Source organism: Diceros bicornis, chromosome 8 (genome assembly GCF_020826845.1).
Source record: "Diceros bicornis minor isolate mBicDic1 chromosome 8, mDicBic1.mat.cur, whole genome shotgun sequence".
In the NCBI taxonomy this organism is placed as follows: Eukaryota; Metazoa; Chordata; class Mammalia; order Perissodactyla; family Rhinocerotidae; genus Diceros; species Diceros bicornis.
Window position 1 is genome coordinate 81,869,403 of NC_080747.1, and position 15,854 is coordinate 81,885,256.

Genomic DNA, 15,854 nt, shown 5'->3' on the forward strand with positions numbered 1-15,854 from the left:
ATAGCCAGGAAGTTAAAGCATAGGGAAGTGAAGGGTTGAGGTGAAACAGTATGTTTTCGGGATGGGTCTCTACCTCAGGCGTTCGCTAACTCGTTGAAGTGTGCTGCTTTCTTCAATACTGGGTTCCTAAGGGTAGAGTATTTCATTATGACCTACACTACAAGAGAATTAGACAGTTGATGTTTCCTAAGTAAAAAGAACATAATTATTACTGCATCAGACTGAGACTGTTTGGTTTTACTTATACCTCTAGTGTTTAGTGCCGTCTTTTGGATGGTGTCCTCTTGGATCTTTTGGGATGATTTTCTTCAGGGGTTGAGACTCATGTTCTTGGATCCCTTTGGACTGTGTTGGATGGAGACAGCCCTCAGCTGGCCAGCCCTGTACCTTCCACATCCTAATAAATTGACCCCGACTACAGCGTGTGGAAGACAGTCCTAGAGGGGGGAATGGTGTGGGGAGGGCTGATCTCCAGAGCTAAGAAAAGTATGGGGAGAGGGTTTAGGGGAAACAAATGTTGGGCTGGGAAGGAACCAGGGCACCTTAAAAGATGGCACCTTATTCCAAGAAACAATAGTGAGATTACAGATAGCAAGCAGTTCATGTCATGAAGATAATATACTCAGTCTTTTTTTAAGTGTAATGTGTGCTGATCTCTAAGGATGCCTGATTTTTATTTGTGTTCGTGTAGGATATTGGTCTGTAACTTGCTTTTAATATCTTTGACTGGTTTTGGTGTCAGAATATTCCTGGACTCATAAAATGGGAAATGTTTCCTCTTCTTCTATTTTCTGGAAGAGGTTATGTAGAACTGGTATTATTTCTTCCATAAATGTTTGGTGGAATTCACCAGTGAAACCATCTGGACCTGGAGTTTTCTTGATTGCAGAGGCTAATCAGGCCTCAGGAAAATTTCATGTATGAGTTACATAAATAACTCAAGGGCAGAATTTATTTCTTATGTGTCATAGTAAATAAGACCAGTTAGATTGTGAAGCCCTTAAACGCACATAGTGCAGATGAGATGCTTGAGTGGGTATCTCCACACTCATCTCCTGCCAGAGTGTATGTCGTAGCACTTGCTTTAGTCTGAACTGTGCAAGATGTAGCACTTCACATCTCAATACTATGTTATCCTGCACTCTTTTAACGTATCACTGATACATTCAGTGTGTTTCTTTGTCTCCCATTTTCCTAAAGTAGAAGGTGGAAGCATTTGACAAGTACCTTTTGAATAGCCAAAAATGTGATATAAAAACTGTTAAAAAAAATTCTAAATAATACTTTTTATTCTACTCCTCTACCGTTCCAAACCAGTGTGCTTGATTATTGGATTGCAGAGAGGAGGTGTTATGTAATATTTCAGAACTAGTTTCACCAAGCATTGTGAGCTGGATTACTTTAAGCCTCACCTCCGAAGTGCTGAAATCGTAGGTCTGTTGTGAGGATTACAGAAACAAATCCATGTAAAGTGCTTAGCATATGTATAGTGCATAGTCATTGCTCAACAACTATTTAGTAATCATCTCTGGAGGAACAGAGTTAGGATTGTGATCAGAAAATGCTGTCGCAGGTGAACCTTAGACATGTGCAGTGTTCTGTGTCAGCTGACTGGAGGAGGCAGCCCACACAGAACCTTTTGAAGAATGAAGCTTGGGTGTGATGTACTTGGGGCCAGACCTTTCACTATTTGACACTACCTGCAGCTTACCTGGCCCTGCTGCACTGTGATGTTTGAAAGACAGCTTACAGGTGTTTATTTGCACTGTCCTGTGCTTTCACAGTCTTTGAAAAAGAACAGTTAGTATGTAGCTTTGTTACCAACCCCAGTCCAGTTCATATTTATTAGGTGTCTGCTATATGTCTAGGATTTAGGGCTTAGATCAAATTGATCCTAAAATGTAAACTGTTACTTTTGGTAAATTTCCCTAAGTAAGTTATACCCAGAGATTAGAAAAGAATTTACCATATTTCAGCCTGGCTTGTCTAGATAGCTTTTGGGTTATACTATTTGTTCGAGGTCTGCTTTCAATTCTTTTTTGAAAATAGATTGTGGAAGGTTCAGAATGCAGATCAGCAGGAGACTTTGAAAGATTTTACATCCTTCCTTTTTTCTGCTCGCTCCCCAGAGTGTGTTAAAACAAAAGGCCTGCCTCTTGATGGCTAGTCTGTCCTAGGTTTCAGGTGAACATTATTCTTGCGGTTCACCTTTCAGGCAACAGCACTTGATGCAATTCATAGCTGAAGCAGGCATCAGTTGGCCTGCATTTCGAACTGTTTTCTGTAATATTTGACCCTAGATGCAATGAATGGAGTCCATTTTTGTCCTGGGATGAGAAACGGTTTTCCTGTTGACATTAACATTCACGGTGGCTTTCTTGAACTCCAGAGGAGAGAAAGATATTTAAAATTCAGCAGCATAGTAGAGCTTTTCTTTTCCTTTTCTGTTCTCGTGCTGATTTACTATTCTTACTCCATTCTCTTCCTTTACTCTATATGTAATATTATGGTTGTGTCCTCTTCTCAAGTCATGTGAATGGATTGGCTGTATTTTTGCATTCTTGTCAATTGTACCTCAAGGACCTTTCATCCCAGGTTGACCACGTGTTCTGTGGAGAGTGTACTGGGCTGGGAACCAGCATTCCCACATCTCTGCCGTGGGAATCACATTGCTTCAGTTTCCTCATCTGAAAAAGAGAAAATTAGACTACGTTGTCTTTTTGTTGTTGTTAACTCTAGTCACCATGCTGTACGTTACACCCCCAGAACTTATTTATCTTATAAGTGGAACTTTGCACCTTTTGACCACCTGCACCCATTTTACCATTCCTCTCTAGCTTAACATGATATGATTCCATGTCTTCTCTAGTTCATATTTTAAATAGATTGTTTAAAGAGGGAATTTTATTTTTCTTATATACTTCTAAAATTATCTGAATTCTGACTTTTAAAACCTATGATAGCATGACAGTAATCAGGAAAAGATGGGTGTGCACTGGGAGGTGTATAGGTTGATACCTGGTATGGGAGGGATTTGAATTTCTGCTGTTTCAAGTTTGAGGTTAGTAGTTTTACTTTGTGGATAAGAGATGCAGTCAGTGTGCTGACGTCAGGCACATTGAGGGTCTGTTCTGTGTGAGAAGGATTCTTAGGTGCATCTCAGGTGCATTAATACAACATGATGTATTAATAACTAACCTGGTAGGGGGGTGTGTGTGTGTGTGTGAGATTCTTTTCTTCATTTTTCTATGAGTTTTCATTAACCTTCTGTTGATTGTTCCCTCCTCTTATCTTTGCCTTTTCCTACCTCCTTCTGTTACCCACTTCCTGAAAAAAGACAAATGATGCTCATAAAGTTTTCAAAGCAATCTGAAATATTGACTTGAAAGCCACGCATCAGCTAATTGGGAAATTTTTGTTTTTTTACTTTAAATTTGCTTTCGGGTTATTTAGAATCTGTTCTAAAGTAAGAGCACAGAATCTATTTGTAATAATCTTCTCTTGGTTGGGAAGTTTTGCTTAGGTTCAGATTTTTTTTTTTGTGAGGAAGATCAGCCCTGAGCTAACATCTGTTGCCAATCCTCCTCTTTTTGCTGAGGAAGATTGGCCCTGATCTAACATCCGTGCCCATCTCCCTCTACTTTATGTGGGACGCTGCCACAGCATGACTTGACAAGCAGTGCGTCAGTCTGTGCCCAGAATCCGAACCCTTGAACCCTGGGCAGCTGAAGTGGAGCGAGTGAACTTAACTACTACACCACCGGGCGGCCCTAGGTTCAGATTTTATATTTCAGAAAATATGCTTCCTATAAATTGACATTGTGGAGAGAATACCTTTAACATTTACTTGACAAAAGGTGTTCTACTATGAGCTGTTCCTATTGAATACTATGTGAAAACTTAGAATATGTTTAGCTTAGGCTTTTTCTCCCAAGACAGATCTTGGAGGAGTTGTAGGGTTGTCAGCAGAGCAAGGAAGCGGTAGCCTTGGTGACTTAGAGGAGGTGGAGGTTGTCTGGATTTTGTGCCTAGGCCCTTTGGCGTGGTTTTCACACGAGTGATAGTTCAGGTGTGCTGCTGCGCAGTAGCTTGACCGCTGACGCATTTCTTTCTCTCTCTCCCGTCCATCCATCTCCCAGAAGACGAACGGGCCAAGCGGGAAGTGTCTTCCTGGACGGTAGAAGGTGATATTAACACTGACCCATGGGCAGGTTATCGATATACTGGTAAACTCAGACCACATTATCCACTGGTGAGTAAATAAGGTAATAAAAATTTAACATTCTTTTAAACCAATTTTCAGTTTCCTAAAAATGATATTGTAATTTGTATTCCAATTATGAATCATGTAATCAGGATTAAGTTTATGTTCTAGCTCTTTAGCTTTCATGGTACATTATTTGGAAGTTAGTAGGGATAATTGGCAATCATGAACAAAGTAGAAAAAATTTAGATGAAAGGATTAAAACTTCTTTAATCTTAAAAAAGAATGAGGTAGAATAGATATTTTCTGGCTGGCACAATGATAGTGTATATATTACTGCTTTTCTAAATTTTTTCTGTTTTTGCTGAGGAAGGTTAGCCCTGAGCTAACATCTGTGCCCATCTTCCTCTATTTTGTATGTGGGATGCCACCACAACATTGCTTGATGAGTGGTGTGTAGGTCTGTGTCCGGGATCTGAACCTGCCAACCCCTGGGCTGCTGAAGCAGAGCGCACGAACTTAACCACTACGCCGCCGGGCTGGCCCCTCTAAATTTTTTTTAATGTGATATATTTCTGCCTTAATTTAGATAGGGCTTTTCTGCCACTCCCACCCCTTCCTGTGTTCTTGGCATACGGACTTCAGCGTCTTAACATAGGAATCTACTTAAGTTGAAAACTATTTGTGGGCTGGCCCCGTGGCTTAGCGGTTGGGTGCACGCACTCCACTGCTGGTGGCCCGGGTTCGGATCCCAGGTGCGCACCCACACACCGCTTTTCCGGCCATGCTGAGGCTGCGTCCCACATACAGCAACTGGAAGGATGTGCAGCTATGACATGCAACTATCTACTGGGGCTTTGGGGGGTAAAATAAATAAATAAATAAATAAAATTATTAAAAAAAAAAAGAAAACTATTTGTAATCCTTAAATGTTTAAATTCTCTTTAATTTTTAAAATTTGGAAAAATGTCAAAAACATAAGAAAGTCTCTTTAATCCTACCTCGCAGAGATAATGACCAGGAACATATTAGTGTGTGTTTACTTTAAGACGGTATTTTATTGTTGTTTCTCGTTTGCCAGTTTATTTGGAACAACAGGGGCACCTTGTTGTCTGCGTGTAGTCTTAAATCCTTGATGGCCGTGGCCGCTCTCCCACCATCTTAAATATCCTAAGATATTTTGCATTAGCACTAGGAAAGTAGTGCTTAACTTTATGAAATAGATATGATATTTAAGATGTCATTGAAAACTTTCTTTTTTAATTTAAATGAAATGAATGAACAAGAAAAGTTAGTGCTTTTTTCCCCACGGAAATTTTGTTAGTAAATTTTAATAATGAAAGTTACTTTCATATTTGAATCGGTTTTAATTAACCTCTTTGATGTTTTTAGATGCCAACAAGGCCAGTGCCAAGTTATATTCAAAGACCAGATTATGCTGATCACCCTTTAGGTAAATTCTGCCGTGCTGATTCTTCATTTTTCGATTTGTGGGCTTGATGACTACTGCAAAGCAAAGCAGTGCTTTTTTTGTAGAAATTTTTCGGTGCTGGATTTCTAATAAATGTAAACATGTTTTTTTTAAGACACTGGAAAATTCTTTCCTCCCATTAGAAATCTACCCAATTCTGAAAACATCGTTTATGTAGCTGTTAAAGGCTACATTCAACATAATATTGTATTTTGTGTTGTTATATCAAATTCTAGATTTCAAAAATAGTTTTGATTTTCACATGTCCTCCTACCTTAATTAAATTAGTATCTGTGTCGATAAAAGCAGATTGTGGTGGCCTCGAATGCATGCCTAACTGAAGACCCTGGGCTGTAGCAGTAATAGAAGTAGTAGAAATGGTGATGATTCTGTAATTGACATTTATTTTTTCATAACTGTGTGTTGGGTTCTGTGCTGAGTTCTTTCCATATGTCCTTCTATTGAACACTTGCAGCCCTCCTGGGGTGGGTTCTGTTGGCTTCTCCATTTTCTAGATAATGATAGTGAGATGCCCAGAGAAGATAGGTAATTACAGCCCAGGTTAGTGGGGCAGTCTCTGACCTAGGGGTCTGTACACGTAACTTAAGTTGGACTATGTGAAATTACTGATTTTGATGTCAAAAATGGTTGAATGTCAGCATTTTCATGTGGTTTAATCTACTAAGTTAAGCTGCTTTTGCCTTGTTCTCTAAGTGGGGAATGGCATTAAGTTCTTATGAATATAATTTTAAAATTTGGTTGAACTGGACTATTTCAGATAAATTGAAGGAAAAGACAGTCTGAATAATACAATACTGTTGAGGATATATAATTTCATTACTCTCTATTTATATTCTTGAATATAGTTTTGAATTGCATTTTTGACAAATACATAGACAAGGTAAATTCTGATAGGATAAAATGTTACATAGTGAAAAGTAACTCCTACTCCCCAGAGGTAACCACTGTTAAGTTTCTTGTGGAACTTTCCAGAGATCTTTTATTTTATGTATGTGCACACCTTAACACCCTCCCCCCCAATTATACACAAAAGGAACAAGCTATATATAGCTTTTCACCTTGTTATATTCTCTTACTGTATCTTGGAAATATTCTGTATAAGCCCATATAAAACCAGTCCTTTTTAATGACTGAAGTATGTATAGATGTATCATAATTTATTAAACCAGGCTCCTACTAATGTATGTTTAGATTATTTCCAGGTTTTTCTCTTCTACCAATTTGACTACAGTAACTATTCTTGTAATTACATCTTTGTGCACATGTGAGAGTATTTCTGTAGGTTAATTGCCCCAAGTAAAAGAGCTGGATCAAAGGATACATGCATTTTTTATTTTGAGAGATACTACACATTTCAGAGATGTTGCCAGTTGTTACTCCCATTAAAAACGTATGAGAGGGCCGGCCCCGTGGCTTAGTGGTTAAGTGCGCCCGCTCCGCTGCTGGTGGCCCGGGTTCGGATCCCGGGCGCGCACTGACGCGCGGCTTCTCCGGCCATGCTGAGGCCGCGTCCCACATACAGCAACTAGAAGGAAGTGCAGCTATGACATACAACTATCTACTGGGGCTTTGGGGGGGGAAAATAAAAAAAAAAAAAAAAAAATAAGTATGAGAATCTGTTTTCCTCTTTCTTCCCCAGCATAGCGTGTTATCAAGTTTTATGATCTGTGCTAATCTGAAAGATGAAAAATGGTAGTTTGCTGTTATTTTAATTTGCATTTTTAAATTATGAGTAGTTGAGCATCTTTTTTTATGTTAAAAGTCATTTGTATTCTCTTTCCTTTGAGCTGTCTATTCATATCCTTAAGGCTTTTTTTTTTTTCGATAGATTACTAGTTTTTTCCATACTGACTTATAAGTGCTTTTTCTGTATTAAGGAAAATAATCCTTTGATGTGTCTGCTATAAATGTTTTTTCCCAAGTGAACATATATGTTTTGTCTTTGTTGATAGCATTACATGTATGACAAAATTTCAACATGCTTCTCTAATAAAACTTATCAGTGTTTTAAGGTGTCTATGGCTTTGTGATCTAGAAAGACCTTTTTGGTTCAGAGATTATAAAAATATTTTCCCATGCTTTCTTCCACTATTTTTATGGTTTCACTCTTTTTTGTGTGTGATAAAATTTTTGATCCATCTGAAACTTATTAGGACTTAAAATAGGGATGCAACTTAATTTTTTTCCCAGAAGAATATCTAGTTATTGTTGTTGTCACATCACTAGTTATTTAAAAAATTCAAGCCTTTTCTTACTGATTGAAATGCAACCTATTTCATTATATTAAATTCTCACATGTCTTTGGGTCTATTTTTGGATTCTATTCTGTTTCATTAACCCATTTGTCTAATCATGTGCCATTGCCAAACTCTTTAATTGTTGTAGCTATATGATGTTTAATATTTGGTAGGCCTTGTTGCCCCCACCTTTCCTCTTTTTCAGAATTTTCCTGGCCATTCTTGCATGTTTGTTTTTCCATGTGAAATTTAGAATCAGCTTGTCTGGTTCCCAAAAATATCCTGTTGCCATTTTTTATTGGGATAGTATTAAATTTATAGACTAATTTTGGAAGAATTGACACCTTTACAATATTGAGTCTTCTTATCCAAGAACAGGGTATGTTTTTCTATTTTATTTAAGTCTCTTTTTGTGTCTTTTAGTAGTGGTTTCAAATTTTCTTCATTAGGTCTTAGTTAAGTTTGTGCTTGGATATTTTATCTTTTTTAGTTATTCTTGTGACTAGTATCTTCTTTTGTATTTCCTAGCTTGCTGTTTGTATATGGGAAAGTTGTATATGGGAAAGTTGTTGATTTTCATATGTTTATCTTACACTCTGCTAACTTGCTGCATTTTTCTTGATCGTCATTTACCGGGTATTCCCTTGTTCTAGGGGTATGTATAGTTGTATCTGAAATGGACAAGAATTTTGTACTTTTCATTCTAATCTTATATGTCTTATTTTTTTTGCTCCTGTTTAGTTGCATCTGCTAGTACCCTGAGAACAGTGTTGAATAATAGTATTGATAGTGAGCGTCCATGACGTTGCTTCTTGACTTGAGATTTGTAATTACCGTGTAAAGGTGGTAGCTGGCCGTGCTATGATAGTTGTCTTCCCAGATGATCATTTATTTATTTGTCCTTCCTTAATCTATGGCTAATATATTTTTTGGATTCTGTTTGATAATACTTTATTTGGAATTTTTATATCAGTATTTATGAAAAAGATTAGTTTATGGTTATATTCTTTTTGTCAGATTTTGAAATAATTATTATACTGGCTGGCTTCAATTACTTTTAAATGTATGAATAACTTAAATTAAGCTAATTTTATTAGTGAAGGTTCTTAGGGCAATATTTTTCAAACTTTTTTGACTATGACCCAGAGTGAGAAATGTATTTTATAATGTGATTTGTGTATATATGTGTGTGTATAAATTAATAAACATTTCACAACAACTTACCCCTACCCTGTATGATGTAGTCTAATATTTTCTGTTCCGTTTATCTACTTTTAAAAAAATGTTAGTCATAGCCCACTGAAGGGTCACCAACTGCAGTTTGAAAAATACTGACTTTAGGTTCCTATTTAAAGAAATAAATGAGTGTAATTGATTCGTCAGTTGTTGGTATATTGTTGCTTCATGAGATGATGATCATGAAAGCAGTTTATTTACTGATCTTATTACCACATTGCCTGTCATATAGTAAGTACTCTGTATTGACTGACTTCTACTAGATCTGGAAGTTTCTTCTTTAGAATTCTTCCTTCAATTTTTTTTTACCAAATTTACTTTTCATATTGAAAATATTTTTTCAAAAAATCTGACCTGGACCCTCCCAAATTATGAAATACGATCGTGTGAAATAGTGAGATTTGACTATTATTTTGTCATCAAGGAGATAATTATGCTAATAAACACATCTTCCCATTCATTTTGGTTTTACTCACTGATTTTCCTTTCCAGGAATGTCTGAATCTGAACAGGCTCTTAAAGGCACTTCTCAAATTAAATTGCTGTCGTCTGAAGATATAGAAGGGATGCGAGTCGTGTGTAGGGTAAGAGGTATTTTTTCCCTGTGGGATAAGACACATTTAAGCGGGTGTTAGACATGAAGTCAGTGATTTGCTCCTTTACAGAGGTAGCAGATGTTACCCTGTGAGACTGTGACTAGCCATCCTTACTTTTCATTAAACTGTTGTTAGTACATAGTTTTGTGTAGCAGTTGTTTTCTACGTAAAGAGCCTATTTGAGAATTAATATGGCAGGTAATCTATATTTCGTTGACAGTCTATTTCTTTTATCTCTTGTATTTTTTTTAAAGAACCAGGTTTTTATAATACTCTGTCATTTTATTTTCATGAGTCATCGTGACATAGGGCAAAGTTTAAGGCTATAATAAAGTTAAGCTAAAGCTCCTGTTGGGAAATACCTATGAAGTATGGTAGTAGTGGCTGGTACTTACTAGGTGAAATCATGTTTATATTTTTCTAAAGAAAAATCATGGATATTGTTCATTTAGAAATGATCCTTAAAGTTTTTATTCAGTGCTTAAAAGTGATTTGATGCTAATTTTCCTTGATAATCTAGAGAAATTTGTATTTCTATCACTTATTTGCTTTGATTCGAGGAAAATCATTTGTGTATTCTCTTATTTTTCTCCCTTCCCTTCCCTCTCCATTGTAGAAATTTGAGATGACTCAACCTTCATCAGTTGATCGATGTTTAGATTACTTAGGATGTGCATTTTCATATAGAAACCAGTCAAGCTTACTTATTAAGCTATTTGCTGGTTAGCCCAATTTTATTTGTATATTTACACACACACACACATTTACTGATGGGCGTTAGAAATACAAATGGTTTTGAAATGAAAATTCAGGATTACAATTTTCAAGGTGAGATCCATTTTATGCATCTCTCACAAAATCTAAGGTAGTTATGAAGGGTACATATTTCTATTTCTGTTTCATTTCTTCTTGATGTGTTGTGTCTTGCACAGCTTGCTAGGGAAGTGTTGGACATCGCTGCTGGGATGATTAAACCGGGTGTGACTACTGAGGAAATAGATCATGCTGTACACTTAGTAAGAACTTCTACTTTTATGCTTTGAAAATTTTTTTAACATTAGATGTTTTAGACTTCTAAAAATTAAGTAAACTTAAGTTCTTAATGTCTAAAGTAACATGGCTATGCTAATTTGAAAGCAGATTTTTACTTTGTTTCAAATATAGAAAATATTCAACAGGAATCATTATCCCTGTCTTTAAGTATCCATGATATTGAGGTCTGAGGTGAGCTTGAAATATCTTGTTTCTGAAACCTCACATTTCATAACATTTTGGTTTAGCTTTTATAAAATGATTAATTTTATTAGTGATTTAGATAAATCTTGTCACTACCATACATCAAATATTCTGAAATAAAAAAGAATACAACTTCTAAAACTAGATTAGTAGAAAAAAGGTGCCCTTTCATATCCATAGTAACAAGGCAGTAAGCGGACCAGATAAATATTTGTAGTGAACGTGATATAGGGATGCCGTTTTATAAAGATCACCTGTCTATCGAGGAGAGACCTTAAAACCCTGTAGTAGATGAGTACACACATTATATGAATCACAAAGGAAGAGCAGTAACTAGTTAATAAATCATATGGAAGACTAATTAAACCTGCTCTGGTAATCAGACAAATGCAAATCATAAAGACCTACTATGTTAGTAACTATTTTAAAGAGGTTTATATCCATTGCCTATGTGGAGATGATGAAACTGGTTCTCTTTCACGTGAGGGTGGTACTGTGAATTGGGACAACCCTTTTCAAAGGAAATTGGACAGTGTGTCTTGAGCTATAAAAATGTTTATAAAATTTTGTATTCAGAATTTTATAAATCCTGATTTTTGAGTATTGTTCCATATGTTATAAAATATATAGTATGCTATGATAGCATTTTGAGTGCTCTCCTATGGGCCAGGTGCCCTTTTAACGTTTTCTTGTACTAACTCATTTAAACTCTATGAGGTAGATACTATCATCTCCACTTTATAGATAAGGAAACTGAGGCAGAGGGAGGTTAATTAACTTATACAAGTTTACACAGCTTGTAAGTGACGGTGTTGGCATTTTCAGTGAAGACCATCTGCTTCTGTGTGCTTTTCACTACTGTTGATACTACTGTGAGAAGTATAGAAGTTTATCATTAAACAAGGGAATAGTGACAGGCAGGTAGCTCTTGTCTGTAACAGTTTTTGTAATTGAGGAAACTTAATTTAAATTTCCAATAATAGTGGAATTGCCAGTAAAATTATGGTATATTGCACAAATTGTATTATGTGCAACTATTTAAAAATTATTAGTCTGAAGACTGTGTGGCAGAATGGAAAGAGAAATTATGTATGCTGTGACTGCTGCTGTGCAAACATCCAAGTAAAATAAGACTTATTATGGAAAACCGGACCATTTTCTTAGAGATTCTTTTGTTGTTCCACATGAACCACAGAGTGGTTACAGTGTCTCTGGAAGTACTTTACCATCTCTTAATTATACTAGTATTCATTTTTTGGTCATAGGGATATAGGCTTATCTGTATACAAGAAGTTATAATTACATTAAAAGCACATGTTAATATTGAGTTTAAATATTATCTTTTTGTTTTCATTAATATATTTTTCATAAGGAGTAGTTAATTCTAAACTAGAATCTTCATATAGTAACATTTGTAATATGTGAATTTGGTTTTCCTTTGTAAACTGGTTTGCCTACAGTCTGTCTCGCTGGCACAAACCCTACAGTTTAATATCTACTACTATTTTAAAAATAACATATTAAATAAGTTCTTCATTATGAGCATCTGTACAACAAATTTTTTTACACTTTTCAAATTTTAAAATCTAGTTAACTGCATACAGCTTAATTTTTTTCTTTTGCACATTCCAAATTATTTTCTCTGTATTTTAATTTATTGTAGGCATGCATTGCAAGAAATTGCTATCCTTCTCCCCTGAATTATTATAATTTCCCAAAGTCTTGTTGTACTTCAGTGAATGAAGTGATCTGCCATGGGATTCCAGACAGACGGCCCTTGCAAGAAGGTGATATTGTTAACGGTAAGAAATATGTAAGTGTGACTTTTGTCACCGCGAGTAAAGAAAACAAGGTTTTGGGAGTCTGATAGTGACTTGTGTTTTTCTTCACTTGCTTCCTGTCTTTAGCTTATCTTTTTTCATATTTAAAATTTAAAATCTTAAATCTGTGGAAACCTTTTTTATGGTTTTAAGATACTGCTTTTAAGATACTTCTGTTGTGATGTGTTTGGTACAGCATATATTTTTTTAATACAGATTATCATGTGTGATAGGTAGGTGAAAAATGTCAGTGACATGTGAAAGTAATGTTAATTCAAGTAGGATTTTCTTTTCTTTTCCTTCCACTAATGGTTTTGAAGAGATCAGGGCAGGCTTGTTTACATATAAAGAGAAATCTGTAGTAATATATGAAGACCATAAGAAAAAAGCTGAAAATTCTGCAGAAATGTTTTCTTTGATGTAAGAAATTTGGAAAGTGGCTTTAAGGACCACTAAGTTAAGCTGTCTTGGGAAGCTGCATGTGCAGAGGAAGAAGCTGCCAAGACGTTTCCCTTTGTGATTAAAAAAAAATTATTGATGGAGAAGGCTCCCCTAGGTGGTATGTTTAATATTGGTGAACTTGGTCTCTTGAGTAATGAGATACCTTCAAGGACCTACATATCAAACAAGGAAGCATGAGCCCAAGTGTTAAATGCTGCAGAGAATGTGCTGACCGTGTTGCTGGCTGTGAATGGTAGCGGAGACTTAACTGACACTGTTTTTATTTGCATTTTTATTGCTTTAGTTACAGTATCTGTTTATAAAGTTCCATAGGTTTTGAGGGGTCTGCCCAACCCTGTTTTTCATATAAACCCTGTTATTTTTGTACATGCATATGCATTAGTTTTTTCAGGAATGTGTGTGTTGTGCTAGAGCCAGCACATATACTGCAATACTGTAGGTTGATTGAAAATTCCTGGTTTAACAATACTCATTTCGTGTGCTCTCTAGTATACATTTTGTGTATTATAGGGGTGTGATTGAAATCTGTATTCTTAAACATGGGAACAAAGAGAAGGATGGATATTCACAAATAAGTGAAAGGCAAATGAGTTTTTGAAAAATAAGTGTGAAATAGTGTATTTTTCTGTTTCTTGATTCGCTAGGAGGAAAAAAAACTCGTTAAAGATAATATGTGAAAGCAGTATTTTCTCTATAATGTCAAAATGTAGCAAAGTCCTGCATTTAGTGTTATTAACACGGGCTATTGACCTTGCACGAGTGTATCCTTGCTTCATTTTTCTTCTGCCATAAATGATCGAATTACTACTGTAAGGGTATAAAAGCCCACTGTCTGGTTTGTGCTGCATGACCTGTCCCTGTTCTCCACAGTGGGTTTAGTTGCATTACAGACAGGGAGCGTCTCGTTGGGCAATAACTCTGTATCCGCTGGTGTCTGATTTGAGAATGCAGAAGTTTTCTTTCTTGTTAAACTGCTTGATGCTGTGATGTTGGAGAAACTCGACTTCAGATTTGAAATAAAAACAAAGTGATCTTTATATTTTCACACTTTTTTTTTTGTAGTGGACATCACTCTTTATCGCAGTGGTTATCACGGGGACCTGAATGAGACATTTTTTGTTGGAGATGTGGATGAGGGAGCACGGAAACTGGTTCAGACCACGTATGAGTGCCTGATGCAAGCCATCGATGCAGGTGAGCCTCAGAGCAGGGGCCGCGGGAGCTGCTGTGTGTGGATGGGCCTTGGTGACTTGCACTGCCCTGGCGCTCCTTTTCCCCGCCAGCTCTGTGTCTCCCTACCTGGGTTTCAGCAGGAATGGGTTTAAGGATGATTTGGGAATCCCTTGATGAGGATGGACCGGATGATTGCTTATCAGCCTTTGTCTCTTCTGTGATTTATCTTCTTTTGCTCTGGCTGATAAATGAGGAGGAATGTATGGATAGTTCTTGAGTGCAATTTTTTTTCTACTTTTTTTTTTTGTTTTTTTGTTTTGGTGAGGAAGATTAGCCCTGAGCTAACATCCAATGCCCATCCTCCTCTTTCTGCTGAGGAAGATTGGGCCTGGGCTAACATCTGTGCCCATCTTCCTCTACTTTATGTGGGACGCCGCCACAGCATGGCTTGACAAGCAGTGTGTAGGTGCACGCCCAGGATCCGAACCTGTGAACCCCGGGCTGCCGCAGCGGAGCACGCACTTAACTGCTACGCCACTGGGCCGGCCCTTTTTCTACTTTTTTATTCTTTTGTAAGTACTGTGTTCTCATTGTAAAAAATTAAAACAAGATGCTAGATGATGAGAGAAAAGTGAATGATCCTCCTTTACACTTGTGCCTCCTCTTTCCCTTTCGTATTTCTTTTCTCCAGAGGTATCCACTTTTAACATTTAGGTTTTTTCTCCCCTGTGCATTAACACACACACACATGCACACATACCTATGTGTATGTGCTAGTTAGGTTAAATGGAATCATATTATTTGTAGTATTCTGTAATTTGGTACTTTTTAAACTAACAATATCTTAGAGATCTTTCCAAATTAGTGTATGTGCCTGCATGCATAGATCTACATATTCCATAGTCTAAAACTTTCTACAACCATTCCCATACTGGATTTTGGTGTTTTCCAGGTGTCTTGATATTGTAGTGAATAATATCTTTGGGTAGAGGCATATTTCTGTAGGATTTTTCTCAGGCTATCTTTGTCCATACATCAGAATTCATCCAGATTTTTTTGATTTTTGCTGTTATCTTGTGAGGAGAGAGAAGGAAAGGCTTGTTGCAAATGTTAACAGACTATTACTAAAAGGACAGTTTGAGGGCACACAACTTTTCAGTTGAAATTCACAGCATTTCAACTTTAATTGTTCAGTGTATTATTTGCACCTCCCCCCCAAATAAACCTGCTATATCATCAACAAAGTATTGAACAGGACAGGGTTCTTAGGCAAACATATAGTTATCTCTAATAATGTAGATTCATTATTGTGGTTGTTTTTAGTCCATTTAACATGCATGGGAGGTGAAATTTACTAATTTAATAAAGTTGGAGGAATGGAAAATGAAAGCATGTGAT

At 36.5% G+C, this 15,854-nt stretch overlaps 1 protein-coding gene across 2 annotated transcripts in view; it reads left to right on the forward strand.

Annotated features, from left to right (window-relative positions):
* METAP1 (methionyl aminopeptidase 1) overlaps nucleotides 1-15,854 on the forward strand; it is a 100,885-nt gene that overhangs the window by 38,981 nt on the left and 46,050 nt on the right. For both annotated transcript variants that reach the window (XM_058547554.1, XM_058547553.1), the window contains exons 3-8: nucleotides 4,140-4,252; nucleotides 5,597-5,657; nucleotides 9,662-9,753; nucleotides 10,698-10,781; nucleotides 12,665-12,803; nucleotides 14,346-14,477. In XM_058547554.1, the coding sequence (XP_058403537.1) occupies nucleotides 4,140-4,252; nucleotides 5,597-5,657; nucleotides 9,662-9,753; nucleotides 10,698-10,781; nucleotides 12,665-12,803; nucleotides 14,346-14,477 (621 nt within the window). The remainder of the gene's footprint in view (nucleotides 1-4,139; nucleotides 4,253-5,596; nucleotides 5,658-9,661; nucleotides 9,754-10,697; nucleotides 10,782-12,664; nucleotides 12,804-14,345; nucleotides 14,478-15,854) is intronic.